We start from the raw sequence: 18,700 nt of genomic DNA on the forward strand, positions 1-18,700 counted from the left end.
CTGTTTTGTTATTTATTTTTTTTAACAAATGAAGGAAAGAAAACTCGAAAAGGAAAATGTTGAAGTATAGAGAGAAAAAAAGACGGGTTTGCGAAACATAAATTGCGTTTTTATTAAAAGACGGAGTACTAAAATGAATGGAAATAGATTTGATACAAAGAATCGAAGAAAGAATAAAAGTAGGTGGTTTTCTTGCTATTCCTATTTAATTTTGGAGTGAGGGAGTAAAGAAAGAAAAGTGTGTGCGCTAAGTGTTTAAAGGTAACGTGTACGCCGGCAACGACGGAAAAAAATTACTTTCTTTACAAGTAATCAGCATAATCGCAATAGAGTTACCCGCCCCTCATTACCTTTGTTTCGTTAGCATGTTGTTTTGCGGTCGGTCCGCTTGGTGGCGCTATCGTGTTTGTGCGAGAGAGGAGGGGTAATGACCCAATTCTGGTCAGCTGGTTGCTGCTGCTGCTGGCTGACTTCTCGACCAATCAGAATCGTTGCACGTCTGCCTCGCCTTTTCTCTTCTCTTTTCTACTTTTCTCAGTTAGGAAAAAATAGTGTAGCCAGCAAGACGTCTTTTAGCTTTGCGGAAACCCAAAGAGAAGGACGAACATAATACTGAGCTCTTGCTTATTTGTTTTAAATTCTTACTTAGATTAATTTTTTAAAATTGTATTTTGTGTAATTGTTAAATCTATGATAAAATAGTTATATCTATCTATATCTATATATACACAATCTATCTTCTCTACACAATGACTATGGGTGTTCTGAAAGCAGTTGTTACGGATCAAAATCACAACGAACACAAAGTAAGGTTTTTTCTTTTTTCTTTGTTTTATTTTTTTATCTATTTGTTTTATAAGTTAAAAAAATATTTTCTAACGTGATCGTTTGGATCATCTAATCATTCACTTAAATTAAGTTTATGGCGTAAAAGTAATTTTTCTTTAATGCGTTCGATTTTTGACCTTCGTACTTACGTAAATATGAAATACAAAATCGAATATTCTTGATTGCGAAAAAAATGTAAGTGCTTTTTTTAAAAAAAGCATTTATCGAATTGTGTGTGTTAGCTTGCCTTTAATCACTTATAGTTAATAATCAAAATTAAAATTGTTTGAGAAAAAGAAATCTGCACTTAATTGTAACAGTCGTTTTTATTTTAGAGTTCCGTCCGCGGCAAGGGGGAGACTTACTCAAACTTCTCCTCCCTCTCACATGTTAATAATGGCTCTCTAAATCTTCGTAGGATGTTAAAATGCACGAGTGCGCGAAGCATTTAAGTTTCAAACGTAAAAGAATAGATCGATCTCTCTTATAAGATCGATCTTACCGAAGACCGGCTTTTTTGATTTGCTTGTAGTGAATTTAACTTTAAGTTTTGTCAATTTTGTCGTAATTTATTCTAAAGTTCGCATTTGGCTCTATATACCTTACCATCGAATCATTTTTACTCTCTGTAACTAATGCAGTCCATAAGTATCTTAAGTTTTTTATACAAACTTGAAATTTAAAAAAAAAAAATATGCAGAAAAATACCTTTTATCACTTAATTTAGATGAACTAACGTGAGATTATATAATATCACACACACACACACACACACACACACACCGGCATAAAAAAAGAAACCGGTGAAAAATGACCTCATTCGTGTGTGTACCTGTTATTTATCTCTAATAAAAAAAACGTATTCTCTATTCATAAATTATCGGTAAATTTATACAAACACCGTGACAGCGAATTAACCCTAACCCTAACCCTAACCCTGTCACGGTGTTTGTATAATAATACCAAATTATCAAACGTTATGTCTGTTTCTCGCTTATGCCCAATTTTTATATAAAAAGAAACCCATTTTTAATCGTATTAAAGTTTTAAAAAATAAACCCCTTTATCCGAGCAACACCGGGTTAAATAGAAATAGTTTATAAAGCCGGTGTATATTATTAAATTATGTCGTCATCCTAAAATTTCAAAAGCATATTTCCCTTCTTTCTCTGACGAAACTGAAACTGTCTAAATTTAAAAATGATGCAATCGCTAATTTCGGATATATATATATATATATATATTACTCGCACACCTTTTGTTTTGTTATATTATGTTCTTATTTAATGTACTATATATATATTTGTCACTTTTTCGTATTACCAAAGTTTTATGTAAAAATACCCTTTTAAGATAGGATTGGGGTTTGATCCAAATAGAAATTTACGGTATATTTGTTTAAATGAGTAGCTGAAAGTACAGAATAAAAAAAAAGCACTTTTGAATATTTCAGCACGATCCGTATTCTACACAAGTACCAAAAATTAAATGGTGCTTCTGCAGAATTTGAATAGTTTTAGGCTTAAAATAAAGTGGTGTATTTATGTAGAAATACATACCGTGCTATTTTTAGAATATGATTTTCAAGTTAAATTTGGTGCTTCTACACTTTATTGGCGAAACTGAAGACGCCATTTTATTTCGAGCACCTGTCGATTAGAATCGGAGGGAGAAATCAGTATTTTAAACTATGGCCGAAGTTAGAAATAAATAACAAAAAAAAAAAAAATTAAACTGGATAAACTTACGGAAAGAACTATGAAAAAAGTAAATAAAATGAAAGAACATATATCCGTAATTGTTTCGAATGAAAACGGGAAAGTTTTTCATTTTGGTAATTCTTTCCGGAAGCAATCGTTCTCCAGTTTAATTTTTTTTGTTATTTCATGCTTATTGCTTCGGTCATAGTTTAAAATGCTGACTTCTCCCTTGAATTTTAACAGCAGGTGCGCGAAATAGAATAGCGTCACCAGTTTCGGCGATACTTAAAATTTTTAGCTCTTAAGCCTTACCTTATAAATTCCGCAATTTTTTAAGTTGGGAGGTATTTTTATACTGTAGAATTAAAAAAAAATTTTTTTTTTTTTTTGTTGTTTTTTTTTACCGATAAAAATCGCATCGACGTCGGCCGTGAAACTACCAGTTGCAATTTGATTTTTTTTATTGTCGCAAAAAAAAAAAATCGGTATCTTTTAAATTGTTAGGTGAAAGTACAGAACACTTGAGTCCTCCCTTTCCCATGTTAAGAATGGGTTTCTAAATAGCATTTCTTGCATAAATACAGATGTTTCAATGACAGCAGTGTTAAAGCTGAAAAGTTCAAAATGATCGCAAAAGTTTCGTAATGAAATAACATTTGACTGCTTCAGTGCTTCACAATTTGATTAAAAAAGAAGACAGTTATAAAAAGTTTTTATTTTTATTTAAATGTTCAAATTAAAGTACAAAAGCTGCGTTTTTCTGTGTTCAACCTTTATTAATAGTTGGCAGGGTTTGTTTGTGTCACTACTTTGTCATAGATAAGTGGGAGGGCAATCACTTTAAATGCTGTGTTTAACCGATTTTTTTTTTTTTTTTTTTTTTTTTTTGACTAATTTCTATACTCCCAAATAATTTGGTGGTTGGTTGACAGTTTTGGAAAATGCCTACGTGATCAGTGCCTCTCTATCTACTACCCTTTTTTTTTTTTTACCTGAGTTTGACCTAAATTTGTCAACTTCTTTTTACCTGTTTCGTTTTTAAACTTTTATTTCCACCGTGAAATACATTTATTTCACCAGAGAGAGAGAAAAAAAAAAATGGTCCATTCTAATTTTAGAATTGTCAGGAATATATTGTTATATCTTGAGATTGTTATTATTATTACTCACAATTCTTTAAAATTATTGTAGATTAACACCCTTAGCCCCTCGCCTCCTTTGTAGTCGATTATAGGTTAATATCAAAATTTTCGAAAAATAAAGTACCGTGCTATAATTTTACTATTAAGTTAAATTCGAGTTTTAGGGTATTTTTTTTTTTTTATTAAATTGTTAGATGAAAGTACAGAACCGTCATAAAACACCCATGTTAAGAATGGATTTCTAAATGTTATTTCAGCACAATATCTTATCTACTTTAACTACAAAAGTCCTATTTTAGATTGTGGAATTAGTCCGCTTATTAAACGTGAAATGATCCTCCAGTCCCTCCACTTCTGGGTCATTATCACTTTTTAGGGCAGTTAACTTGTCTTTTTTTGCCATGGGAGATAAATTCTTTGTATGCTTTTTGAGGCGGTTAGGGTTAACGAGGAAGTTGATAACCGGTAATGGAAGATCATTTTCTGTTAAATTTATATACGTATCTGATCATTTTTGCTAATTTTTTTAGGGTTTGTTCACACATAATCGCCTTTGGAAGGGAGGCCTGAGTGTGTGAATCTATAATTTTCCCAAATTATATGGACTTTAACTTTCAAGCCTAAAAAGTTGACATTTTTTTTTTCTATTGACAAGACAGTTAACCCAATTAAAGTTTCTAGGTTATAACCCAAATTGATAGTTTTATAGGTCTATAAACAGTTTTATTAATAAATTCGACAATTTTATGACTTTGTTTCCAAAGCCGTTCAAAAAGGTTGGTTATTTTTAGAAGAGGACAATGCGAAGATCCAGCAACGGACGCTTTTTTTATAATATCCTTAAATAACGATTAGCCATTTCTTCTTGCTAAGATCTTTTGGAACGATTTCGCACCTGCAGACGATAATTTTTTGGTAATACCTTTTTTCGAATTGTAACTAAACTTTAAACATTTTGAGGGTATTTGATATTATTCAGATATTTAGATTTTTTTCATGGAATATTTTTTATTTGAACGAGATAATAAATTAGAAAAAAAGTGGCCATTTGGACTTTGCCAATAACCGGTGAATGTCATCGATCACTAAAAACTAAACTGATCAATACTGAAAGTTATTATTTACTTGTTCATAATTTTTTTTTTCTATGCTTTAAGTTAAAGCATTTCAGGTGAAAACATTTTCTCCCCCCCCCCCAAAAAAAAACCCCGAATTTTTATTTTTTAGATTGGGTTTTCAAGTTAAATTGAACTTTAATTGGTATCTTTTGTTTTAAATGTTTAAATGAAACTACTGTTTTTAAAAAAAAATCCACTCTTCTCGTTAAGAATATATTTCTAAATAACGTTTATTTAAGCACAGTCGGTATTCTGCATAAGTACTTTATTTTTTTAAATGAAACATCGACTACCATTATTTTGGTTTTTATAATGCCGATACAATCTCCGACCTTGATGTGCGTTATCTTTTCGAACTTGGGGAGACTAATATGTAACTGCGAATCGAACCCTTTATTGAGCTGAATTATTTTGTCAATTGGAGTAGAGGATGTGATTATCGTCTATTAGAATTAATTTAGTTAGTTGATATTTTTAATTGCCAAACAACTTCCATTGTTTAAAACTTAAAGATGGCAGTTCACGATTTTTTTTTTTTTTTTTGCTACTACTCGTGTGTGTGTGCACGTTCGTATAATTCTAAATATTTCTGATTAATACCTGAAAAACAATCTTGTATTGTAATTTAAATGATTTGTGGCGAAATCGCCTTTTCGTAATAATCGCTCAGCTGATCGCCTCAAAGCAGAGAAACGCCGGCTTTGTGTCCGTACTCGAACAGCTGCCCCCGACGGCCATCTATCCCCACCCCTCGACGGTGTTAAGCTAAAAATATATTCGCTCACCTATTATTAGCCTTAGATCCTACCTTTTTCTTGTTGAATCATTTTTCCCCTGAAAATAGCACGACAAAGATACTTTTGTGTCTGAAAGTGATGAGAAAGTCCTGTCATTTCAGTTGGAGTAACGCGAGAATTTTGAATAGAGTATACACGTAAAGTTTTTTTTTTTTTTTTTTTTTTTTTTTTTTTTATGCGAGAGAAACTTTTCAGGTTTTATATAAATCTGATTGTTTCTCTTTGAAAAATTCATTCCCGAATGCGTGACTAAAATATGAGGGAAAGCAAGAAGACCAAAGTGCGTTGCTCGGGATTGAATGAACATTTTGTTCTAACTCATAATGCCGTTTCACATTATTATTAAAATTTTATAATCTTTTAGGATGTAGTCGGCATAGATTCAGAGGTGTAAGTAAGATTTTTTTTTTCTTAATCAGTTTTTAATCCCTCGAAGCACACCTTAAGTTTCCTCAGAAAGCAATGAGGATTGTTCGAAGTCCTAATCCCTATAGGATTTATTTTATTCATTCATGTCTATAAAGTAAAACGTATTGGCAGTGTAGGGTCAGGACCGAATTGTTAAAGAACCTCCGTCCCCATTTTAAATGTTTTCGAATTTTTTTTTTAATGAAGATGACTTTAATTATTCTGTTCATACATCCATATTTCTATTGTATGGATGGCCAGCCAGCGCGAATGCAGGCCCAACGATCATATACCTTTTTGGTCACAATGAAATATACAAAGCCCAAATAACTCGATAGTTTTTTTTTTTTTTAAACTACCATCATCGCCATTTCAATCGAGTGGACGGTTCATTTAATATTGCTGCCTTGGTTCCTTCTGTCAACCACCGTTTGAATAAGTGCGAGACACATCCCTGGGGCATATTTTACGACGTGCCCCAAGCACCCCAACCTCCCATGTTAAGAACGGCTTTCGGAATAAACACTCTCCAACCTCGACAGCCGTTCTTTACATGGGGAAGTTGGGTGTTTATAATACGCTGGGTCGCTGCTGGAGTCCAGTCCAGCAGCGACCCAGCGTATTATAAACACCCCAACTGCTGGAGTACCAGTCGGCATGTCGTAAAAATTGAGCCATCCCTGTGTATTTCTGACTAGAGATTCCTTGCAGGTGCATTGCATTACCCAGAGTATCGCGAAATAGAGGAAGTGGTGTTACCACTTCCTCTATTTCGTGCTGTGCTGTGCCGTGGTGTGGTGTGTGTGGTGTCTAATAGCTAGCTTGTTTGCGATGACTACGTTAGCAAATTAATATGGTTATCCTTTTTTTCTCCTTTGTGTGTGTGTGTGTGTGTGTGTGAAGGATAAAGTTTCCCGTCCAAATAGTTTATCATTGGTGATAAAAACTATCGATCTTCATCGACGTGATTAAATGCTTTTGAATTCGTTTAATTTTCTTGTATTCCTGGATAATTTGTATTTCGGCTATATTCACGTGTCGGCCGCGATGTAACCTCATCTCCAGGTGCATATTCATGACGAATTTTGTGAAAACTAGATTCCGTTTGTTTTCAAGTGCCAAGATTAAATGAAAGTTTGATCAGATGTACCTGATCGTTGGAGGTTACATAAGTCGAAATGTGAACTAAGATAATAATCATTCGAATAATACAAATTATCAATCCACATCTCAAACTTTCAATTATCGATTAGTCCTGTCATTTTATTTATTTATTTATTTGCAGGTTGTACCAGTAGAGACAACCGATGAAGAGGTTAGTTTATTTTATTCATCAAATAAAGTTTTATTGTAAATAAAAAACATCGATTTGTTTAAGAGTTCATTTGATAATAAACAATGAATTACAAGTTTTAAATTTAATTTAATTATTGATTTTTTTTTGTGTGTGAAGTCACAATTAGCTACCATTATTTGCACGAAACTTATATATATAGTTGGTCTATCGGTTTTATCTTGCAATCAAGGCATTACCTTATATTTTTACCTTTTGTTTTCTTAAGTTCTTTAAGAACTGGAAAATCCCCAACGGAAACCTTTTTCTACTTTCGTTTTCTGTCCTTCCCCCCCCCCCCTTCTCTTGTCACGTACGCACTTGTCCGTTCGGTGGTTATCATCAGCAGCAGCCGTCTTCATCTTTTACTCTGTTTCCAGCTGAAACAGATTTCCTTTGTCTCTTTCTTTCTCTCTTTCCCTCTCTGCTTCTCATATGGACGTGGAAGGGTGGAGGATGAGTTGATTAGCTGCTGCTGCTCCCAGCTTGGAAACTGCTGTTATCGGAGCTAAGTATAGCGAAGCGCTCCCATTGGTTGATTTCCTCATAGAGACAGTTTATCATTGGTTGTTGTCTCCTAACGTGATAAGCAGGTAGCAGCAGAAAATACTCTCACTCACCTAGTTAAACCCTCCTCTCCCTCTCTCTCTCTAATTGCCACCCTCTCTACTTATGCCTATGTAATTTTACTTTGTGTAAAACTTTCCCCTTCCTCTCTTTCATTTGGTAGTTTTCCACCCCCGTCTTATTGCGTTTAACCCTCTCTGATTTAACTCTTTTCTCCCCTTCATTGTTTGTCGTTCTTTGACGGTTACCCCCCCCCCCCTCTCCCAAGAAAATTCTAGTAATCCCGGCTAGGAAATTTCCATACGCCAAAATTGAATCTGGAATAATACATGTTATCTTCCATTTTTTTTAGAACCCAAAGACTTATGCATTTATTCACCTTGCATAAACCATCTTCGGTTCCATCCCATCTATTATATAGTTTCTTTCTTTTATTATTAAACCGGTTTGGCAAAGTTTTTTTGTCTTTGTTTTGGCATTAAACCTAGAATTGCTTGACCTCATTTGTTGAATTGACTTTTAACAAGAACATTTTTTATTCGGTATTTTAATAAAAATTATTACTTCTCAAATTAATTTCAATCTGAGAACATTTAACATTTCTTGGCTTATTTTTAATGGGAATTTGACAATTAAAAAGGACGTTTGCTCAATTAAATTAATTGAACCACATTGAATTATTTTTCTACAGGTATAAATTAATAGATGTAAAAAAATTAAAAAAAAACTTCAAAGTCTTTAATGAAGATTTTGTAAGAATTTAAAAGCCAGTTTAAGTACGAATTTCAATTTTTAAGCATCACAGTATTTTTTTTTAATGACTAACTTGTTTACAAATGAATTGAAATGCATTGTGGTGGATTAAATTTCCTAACCAAACAACGTTTTTTAAAGTTATTTCTGTTATTTTACATTATAACATTTTGGATTTCATTAAAAAATATATTAATAATGAAATAAAATAAGTTTCGTAGAGGCGAGAAACACGAAGTGGTCTCCCAGTTAATGTAGATTTAGAATTTTTAAAATAAAATATTAAAGTGATTGAATTCTACATTAAGAAAATGGAAGATTACCATTTGTATGAGCAAACTAATTCTTTGCATCGTATGAAAATTTTACTTTTTAAATTCATCGAAGACGCAGTTAAAAAAAATCTCCATCCCTTTATATTCTGTTATATCCAAATTCTATTTTATTTTATGGAATAAAAACATGTATAATTTATGTGAAAAAGAAAAAAATACAGTCAAGATTCGATTCGAATTTTGCAAAAGGTGATATTTGGAAATTATTGATTATATCAATTTTCTAATTTTTTTGCACAAATTTTTAGTCGTACCTCTTTAGATTATATTTCTGCAATAGACCTTAAAAAAAAAAAACTATTACCGGTTGCAATACAGAACCTACAGCTTATGATATCGATAACTTCAAGGTTAAATCGGTAAACCAAATATCGATCATTGATTTCTTCTCGATCGACTGTTCGAAATGCGAATATACATTAAAAACCTTTTCAAAAAATCGTTAAATCGGTAAATGACAGCTGACGTCATGTTATTGTTACTTGAGGTTAAAACCTGTTATATTTAGTAAATGTTAAGATAATTATACTGCACAATCCATTTAAAGCTTGGCAAGAAGTAAAATTTAATCGGAAATTCAGAAAATTTACAAAAATGTATTCGTTACTTCGAAAAGTCAAGTAGTCCTTATTTAATTTTCTCCCCACGAAGGCTGGAATCCAGCCCTCCCCAAAGATGAACTCTACATTGGGGCAAAAATAAAATTGCTTCAGTCTGTAATGGTTTCCCTTTCACTGATAATACATCTATGACGTAGCAGAACAGGTACTACACTTTGGTTCTGAAACCAGTGGTTTTCAATTTAAGACAAATGCTAAAACTTGATCTCTTACAAATTGCCCCCTCACCTATGTCCCTCCCCACATAATTATCTTTTATTACAATTTTCTTGATGTAGCCGACAGGTCGATTTTTTGGTATTATTATACAAACACCGTGACAGCGTTAGGGTTAGGGTTTAGGTTTAGGGTTGGGGTTAGGGTTAGGGTTAATTCGCTGTCACGGTGTTTGTATAGTTTTACCTTAATGTTTTAAGAATAAAACAGTATTACGTACTTAAATGTCATGTCGAAAATAGTAATATATCAAAATTACGAAAATTCATCGAGTAAAAAATTATTTAAGTGATTTTTACGGAAAATTGGGAAATGGCGTTTTCCCTGGATGTGAACACTTTGAAGATTGCGATTACAGGAGACATACTTATCTACTTTATCACCATTTCAATGGTTTCCCACATTTGTGGTCTACAGCGATACTGTTTTTACTAAAAACGCGATAGCAATTATTCTATTCGATGAATTATCGTAATTTCTGGTTATATTACTATTTTCGACATGACATTTAAGTACTGGGCACAAACATTTGCTTTCCAAGAACGGCTCCTTCACGGGACATGCCCAGAAAGTTTTCTGTGGTTCATTTATCCATTGAATTAACGTCAACAACTACTGATTGGAAATCGAGTTCTGTTTTTACATTTTTTTTTTCTTTGAAGTAAATTTCATTTATACTTTTATTTTGTGCTTGTTTTTATTTGTTCATTTTATTTTGATTCACTTAAAATTTTATTTGGATTCATTCTAAATTTACTCATATCCTTCTAAATTTATTGATATCCTTCTAAATTTTTTTAAAATTTAATTCTAAGTTTATTTATTTCATTCTAAATTTATTTTCGCCACTAAAATTTTTTTTTGTACGTTTATAAGAAAATGCTTACGCAACTATTTGAGTGGACAAAGGACTTTTATTCTGATAATTTCCTCAAAGAACGAAAAATACTTGCATCTACGATGCAATGTAGTGTTTGTCATCAGATGACTGTCAATGAAGTATCGTGACACGCAGATTTTTCGGTGCAAAATTATTTTTTTTAATTTTTAATTTTTTTTTTTTTTGTCCTGAAAGTTTTTCATGGCTAAATAGATCACTGGAAACCTGCGCATATGTCCCGTGAGGGAGCCGTTCTTGGAAAGCAAACGTTTGCGCAGGGTCCACACTCCTTATCAAGTAGATAAAGCCACATATTTAAAAATAAAATAAAAATATTAACAAGCATCAAGTCGTACGTTCCTAAATTCAAACAAAATGGAATTCGGTTTGATTTTTTATTTGTTAAATAATTATCCCCCCCCCCCTTCACAGTAAAAAAAAAAAAAATAAAATAAAAAAAAACTCTTACTGTGAAAATTTAAACCGTGAATTGATTGTAAATTTATTTTATTGTAAATTTAGTCTTATGTGCTTTTGCTTTGCTTCTGTGTAAATTTTTTTATTTTTGGTATATGATTTTATTTTTTTATTTACAGACAAAGGCTCTTTTTGTTGAGGCATTCATAGCTAACAACAGATTAGACTACATAACTCGACTCATGGGTTACCATAGGAAATATCTGGAATGTTTTCTGAAGACGCAGAACCATCTGATGCGTGCGGATGGACCATTACCATTTACCTTCAGACATTACATCGCTATAATGGTAGGTATTAAAGCACTGTAACAAACTCTCATCGCACCATTTTCTTTGGTTATTCAGTGCACCTAGGTCCACATTGAATTTCTCTCTTCAGCATATATGGTCAAAGGCCTGATTAAGATAAAGATTCATTGTTTGGAGGTCTTGGCGTAAAATATCTAATTCACTTTTATTAGGCTGTCCTCTGCCTTTTCACCAATGTCCTCAATGTTCATTTCTCTATGCAAAGTATCATCTCACATATATATATATATATATATATACACACACACACACACGTTTGTTCCAACAGTAGTCTATTTAAAAAAAAAATTTTTTTTATTCAAGTCAAGTTACGAAGATGGGAATGGCACCATTAAAAGTATCAGCCTTTTCATAATCCAGAATTAATTTTCTGCAGTCATCATCGTTCTCAACGCGCTTTTGTCCAGAATTCAAAGATATATTTCTGCTTCTGACACACATGGCAGAACTTCGACCACATCTTAACAAATTGCTTTGTTAGCCTCACACCATCAACATCTTGAACTTTAAGGTCTTGAATGCATAAGTTCAGTCACTATAACAATAGAATTTGCAATCCTTTTTGAGTCATTCAGGCAGAATAAAGATTACTTTTGGGACGCCCCTTATTTGTCTGACTAATTTTAATAAATTCATTTTATATGGGGTTTCGATTCTTGCTTTAAAAATTGACTTCTCAGGAGGAGCCAAGTGTTTATTTGAAATTTGATAAAAAAAAAGTTCTAAATTACTTCTGTGATTCATAGAACTTTCACAATTTTATTCATCTGTTGAGTATTTGTGCCGTTCTGAAACCTATTTCCGTTCTATGGGTGTCCAGTGTGAACGCAAATCCCTTTCCTTCATTATTGTATTATCTTTGGAAAAAACAGATATTATGCTTTGATCTTGGCCTGAAAATCAGGAAAGCATGATTTAGTTCAACACAACCTCAATATCAGATGATAATTTAATTTCTTGTATTGCATCTTCAGTGATAGGGCAATCTCGTTTTAAAGGCGGGTGGGGGGGGGAGTTAATATAAATAAAAACCTGGAATCATATTTTACAGATACTTTGTATTGCATTCAAATGCTGATTCTTGCCTGGTTCATGTGATTAAGTGACTTAAGTTTTGAAATATGAACAAAACTCTTAAGCAACTAGATTAATGTTGGGTTGCAAGACAATTTACGGATCAATTTATTTTTCTTTTGTTTTTGGATCTCACTGAATACAAAGACTATATCTTAAATTGCAATGTATGAGATAGCGGGTGAATATCTGGCGTACGGTAGGATTGCCCCATTCCCAGCTTGAACAAACTGATACTTGGAAGTATAATCTGCAGTTTCTTTTGAAGCAGACCAATATTTTACATAAAAATTGTAAGCAGGGTAAAAGAGAACCCCCTCTCCATTCAAACGCAGTTAATTATCGAGCAGTAAATGTTTTAGTATAGAATATCCAAATAAAATTGAAATGATGACTGGGAGAAAAACATTGGAATGTTTCCCTTTCATTTCTACTTTCCATAAATAGTTTGCAAGTAGGAAAAAAAGATGATCCCTCACCTGCATAGTCTTGCAAAGTTTAACAGAGCATGAAAATGTTGATTTACTTGTTTGACCCAAAGTTTTTTTTTTTTTTTCTTTTTTTAATGTGAAAAGAATTGAGGTCACTATGGAAGATTTAAAAAAAAAAAAAAAAATCAGCTGATAACGAAAATACCCTAAAAACACTAGGATTAAAAAAATATCTTCTCATCCTGTTCACTCGGTTTGAGATGAGCTGAGAAATTGGATTAATATGCCTTATTTTCTTCAGGGCATTTTAATTTCTTTTCATACATAATTTATGAAATCCTCCTTTCATTATCTCTCATCTTGTTAATTTATGTTTAATCCTTGTAAATGCTCCAAATAACTATACAGATCCTTTGGGTGTTTTTCAATATCAAAATAATTAATATATATTTGTTATTTGGCTGAAATCGATATGTCATGATTTTTGGCCCAATGGTTTTATTAGCACCAAATGATTTAACAATTAGTTTAAAATGTTCAGCCATCCAAATTTATTTACGGATACTTTTTGTTCAGAAAAAATGGATTTTTGCTTGAATTTTTAACAACGTTCCATAGATATTAGTCCTACATTCTAAATCTGCTTTTTTTTTTTTTTATGAGAAAAGGTGGATTTTTTTTTTTTTTTTTTTTGCTTCATTATTAACTTGATTTTATTTTTTTAATATTTGTCTTGTCTGCATTGTCTTTATCACAATTCTCTTTATATTTTTTTAATGCCATTGGCTACTCGTGTAGTCTATATGGAGAGAGAGCAAGATACACTAGTTTTACCCCCCCCCCCTTTACTGCAGTTTCATGGTATGTCCGATTGTTAGAAGTTTTAATTTTTATTCCAATTTTAAAACTTTTTGATACTCTGTTGCAGTTTTATTGTAGGTTCAATTGACAGAAAAATGTTAACCTAAGCCACTTTAAGTATTTATTGCTGTGAAGCTCTGTCTAAAAGAATATTATATTGATCCCCTATGCACAAAATTAGTGTTTATTTGGTTCAATTCCAATTTCATTATTTAATTTATTTGAAACTGCTCTTTGTCCACCCCACCCCCTCAAAACAAGTGAAGGCAAAAAAGTTGGTTTATTATATTTCAAAAAGAATGGCTGCTTACACAATAATAAAATGAACTGATATCTATGTAACAGTCATTTTGCTCAACCAAAGTTGTTTACGAAACTGAATTTGTTTACTGCATATCGCTTGCTTGCTTATCTGAGTTATAATGTATGTTGTTATTTATATACTTGAACACCTGGTAGGAAAAAAAAAAATGGCTGCTGCCATTTCAATAAAAAATTTAAAGTGCATTTATGTATCCATTCACTTGACAATGAGATTTACATTTTTAAACTATTCACTTTGGTTATGACAAGTGTCAAGAAAATCAAGCCAGCTGACCCCTAATGAAAGCAGTAATTATATAAAGTTTGCTATTTTCTAGTGAATTATTTTATCCCAAAAGTAGATTCTTATAGTTAAAAAATTTTTTTTTTTAACTAATAAACTAATGGGAGAGTAAAAATTTGATGTTTTCTACATCAACCTTTATAATTTACTGTTATGTATTTTACATTGTAGAAATTTAGTTTTTTGTAAAAAAAAGAAAAAAAAAAAGTTTACCATAAGAATGTCAGTCTTGGAATCGAAATAAATGTCAGTTTTTGACATTTATTTTTTAATTGTATTTGTTTATTTGGGAACAATTCATTTCAAATTGGACAAATTTGGAGTAATTGAACTTGGCAATGCCAGATTTATTCACCAGTCACCATCTTTGCTGATGTATATGTGAACATCAAATGACTTGGCATTATAATAGGTTTGCAGGAACAAATTCCACATTTGCCATCTTCATTTATCAGCATAATTTACTGCTATTCATTCAAATATAATATCCTGTAACGGTTTAATAGGAAAAATTCTCTCTTCGTCCATAAAACTGGTATTATCAGTTAAACATATTCGTTTTATTTAATATTTATTGAAAATTCTTAGAATTTATCTTTTTTTAAAAATGTTATTTTGCTATAAAATAATTGTCTGGTAAATTTTTTTAAGTAAATAAAACGATAGTTTTAAGTTGAAGTTTCATTTCAAAATGAATACTTGTTACTGTAAAAGTAATTGTCAATTTAATATCCTCATGAGTATTTTGTGGTCTCATTTTAAAAAAAAAAAAAAAAAAAAAGTGGGTGATTGGTGATGATGTACGTACATAACATTATTGTAGCATATTATATTGGTTCAGATTGCCACCACTTTTTTTTTTTTTTTTTACAATTATATCCACTTAAAGATCCGGTTCTTTAACTTTGCTCGATTTATTTCGTACCATCAGTATGTGAAAATAGCTTATAAAAACATTAATAGTGATTAATTGTCATTCTATTTTAAAGTTTTGATAATTTATTCTGTTTTTCTTTAATTAAATCAGTAATTAATAACTTAAGAAAATTACACGCATGCCTAATGAGAAAAAGATAGGACATTAATGTGAATTTGTTAAAAGAATATGTATATTTCTTTATCTATAATTAATGTTATCGCGTTGTCAATGAGGTGAAGTTCTTATCAGCATGGTTTTTATTTAGTTCTCTCTCTCACTGCAAGAACTCTGACACTAGTGTCAGAAAGTGTGATTGAGAAGTCAGTGCCCCAGAGGAGGAGTACTCTGGCCTGCAAAAGGGTGTGGGCCACCCTGTCAGCATTCCCCGGTGAAGAGGGCTGCAGGCTATTTGTAATAAATTAACCCCCTTATCAAAGAGGGAAGCTCCTAGAACTGCACAAAAATTTTGCACACATCGCAAAATCAACAGGGATCAGATCATTTACAAGAATATTCTGATCTCTGCTGATTTTTAGGGCCTGGGATAAAAATCCCTAGCCTGATGTTTTATTAGTAATTTGAAAATAATTGCGCATTTTATGCATTACTAGTAAAATTCTTACATGATCTTTTTTGCTTATTAGTAACTTTTATCAATACACATTGAATTCATTTTTACGAAATGCTTCTATTCTGTTTATTTCATTTATAATAAAGTAAATATAACTTGCATTACTCACCCTTACACCTAGTAGCTGTGCTCTTAATTTCATTAAACCATGCTGATAAGAACTTCACCTCGTTGACAACGCGAAAACATTAATTATAGATAAAGAAATATACGTAGTAGCTTGAGTGGAAATATGCAACATTGCAGTCATGATTTGTAAATGTGCAAATAGGAATCGAACAATATATTAAAACTTTAAAACATAAGAAAATGTTGTACATCACGAGGGAACAAGGTGAAATTAAAAACCTTTTAGCAGTGCTAACTAGCATTGCCCGAGGCAAAATTGTAACATAATGTCTATCCTTGTCTCTTTCCCCTCCATTGTTTTCCTCATCCCCACCTCTCTCTATAGTGGAATCGATCAAATTACAACAAAACTCTGAACTTTTAGTAATTTTAGTTTGTCTGGAGTTGTGCTACAATTTGTACTACAATTTAAATAAATTTGAGTGGATAAATGTTCCAGGAACCAATTAACATCACCACCTGTGTTAATGATATTTGTTCATCCACATCCTTGGCGAGTGATTTGAATTGAGATTTGAACCAGACTGCTTTGTCAACAGTTTGCAAAATTTTATATATTTGGCCATGACTGGGAAAGAAGGAAAACTTATGCTTGTATATTTTAAAAGAATAAAATTGACTCATTGGGTCACCCCATTGATCTCTGATTGCTTGAATAATTGGAAAAAGTGAGTTGGCAAAGCCTGTTAAATATATATATATATATATATTATATATAAAATTATTCCCCCTCTACATCTTTTTCCCTAACCATGGGTTAAATATTACATCTTGGGTGAGATTTCCTTTTGTTTATAATGGACTGTTTTAATCTAGTGTTTTACAGTTTAATTACTTTTTACTGTTAAAAAGGGATTAAGAGAAGTGGGAGTGATACTGTATATAAAAACAATATATAGGAACAGTTAAAAACAAGATAGTTAAAAGAATAGACAGAACTTAGATGGTTACAACTAATTACAATGAAATTTCAAACATGACTATTTAAAAACCATGCTATATTTTAGCATGTATTTTGTGCTTATTAAAAAAAAAAGGAAAAAAGATTGGCAAGCATGAACTCTGTTTTAGCATAATATCAAAGGGACAAAAATTTTGTTTTGTGTATTTATTGAATCTGTTTTTAATGAAATACATCAGTCTTCGTATGTGTAGGATTTCTGTTCTTGTGAAACTCAAAAATTTATTTTTCTTTGTCTGTTCCACCTTATCTGACTGTTCAACTATTAATTTGGCATAAAGCTGTCCTAAGCCAATAGGATTTAGCATGCATGTTTTTAAATTAGCTAACAAATCTAATATGAACAATTTGATATCGCCATAAAAAAATGACAATGTGTTCTTTTTTTTCAAATAAAAATATTCTGAAGATGATTGCATCATATTCATTTAAAAATTCTTGTTAAAATGAATTTTTGCAATTAAAATTATTCATAATAACCGTATGATGGTGAACGTCATTTAAAAAATTTTTTTTTTTTTTTTTTTAGGCTGCTGGTCGGCACAAATGCGCATATCTCATCCGTCTACACTCAACAGAGTTTTTGTTGCAAGGGGGAGAACCAGATTGGCTGAAAGGTCTCGATCACATCCCGCAGAAACTACGTGATCTTTATGAAATCAATAAATTGCTTGCCCACAGGCCTTGGTTGATCAATAAAAATCACATAGAAGTAAGTTTAATCTCCGAACAATTTTTCTTTTCTTTTTTTAACTGTGTGCATTTATAAATATTTTTAAAGATTAGTTTGGGACTTAAATTAATTGGTTCTTATTTTAATGAAATTTGAAATATTGAATTTCAAGTGAGAACAATGGTATCTACTGAATGTCACAGTAATGAAAATATCCAAAAAGTACAAGAAACGATAGAAAATTAATGAAATCAGTTTTTAAAGACAACAAAAATTAAATTTTACCAAAGATTTTCAGTTTTCAATAAAGATTACCTCTCTTTTGTTACAATTTCAACTTTTTTTGCAAAACTCAACTTTCGTTGTCTTTGAAAACTATTTTCATAAATAATTTAACTTATTGTTTGTCATAATTTTTGCATATGTTCAGTAGGTATCATTGTTGTCACTAGAAATTCTGTTTCAATTTTTGAATTTCACTACAACAATGAAGACCCACCAGTTAATTTTTGTGCTGTACTAGAATCTGATGCATGATCATGTCAGCATCATCCGGCAGTAAACAGCCGGAAAGAGACATGAGCATTATCAGATAAATTCAAGACTGAAAACAAAACACAGTAAGATAAAACTTATGAATTTTTAATGTTTCAATGAAAATTTTTTTTAAAACTAAACAAACATGGAAACAACTAATGACCAAAAGAATTATTTTTAATTTTTTTTTTTACCTCTATTAATGAAAAATTTTATCTGCTAATTGACTAATCATGTCAGCTTTTCTAGCAACTATAAAGTGCTGGAATATGCCAACACAATCATCGGTTAGGTTCTGAATCAGTACCTTAATTTTATACCGTTTACAACTCCTGCAACAAAGCATGAATATTGCTTTGAATCTTGCTCGATATTTTTGAAATAGCGTTTAC

General features: G+C 31.5%; 1 protein-coding gene across 5 annotated transcripts in view; it reads left to right on the forward strand.

The window, feature by feature from the left end:
- Positions 1-18,700, forward strand: part of LOC145276761 (sestrin-3-like) — a 62,565-nt gene that overhangs the window by 35,241 nt on the left and 8,624 nt on the right. For 2 of the 5 annotated variants that reach the window (XM_080128011.1, XM_080128015.1), the window contains 3 exons: positions 7,279-7,308; positions 11,294-11,464; positions 17,628-17,810. In XM_080128011.1, the coding sequence (XP_079984137.1) occupies positions 7,279-7,308; positions 11,294-11,464; positions 17,628-17,810 (384 nt within the window). Of the gene's footprint in view, positions 1-534; positions 807-7,278; positions 7,309-11,293; positions 11,465-17,627; positions 17,811-18,700 lie in introns of those variants that run through there. The other 3 variants (XM_080128012.1, XM_080128014.1, XM_080128013.1) reach the window with 3 other exon arrangements.

This window comes from Euprymna scolopes, chromosome 5 (genome assembly GCF_053919585.1).
Source record: "Euprymna scolopes isolate OS-2025 chromosome 5, ASM5391958v1, whole genome shotgun sequence".
Classification (NCBI taxonomy): Eukaryota; Metazoa; Mollusca; class Cephalopoda; order Sepiida; family Sepiolidae; genus Euprymna; species Euprymna scolopes.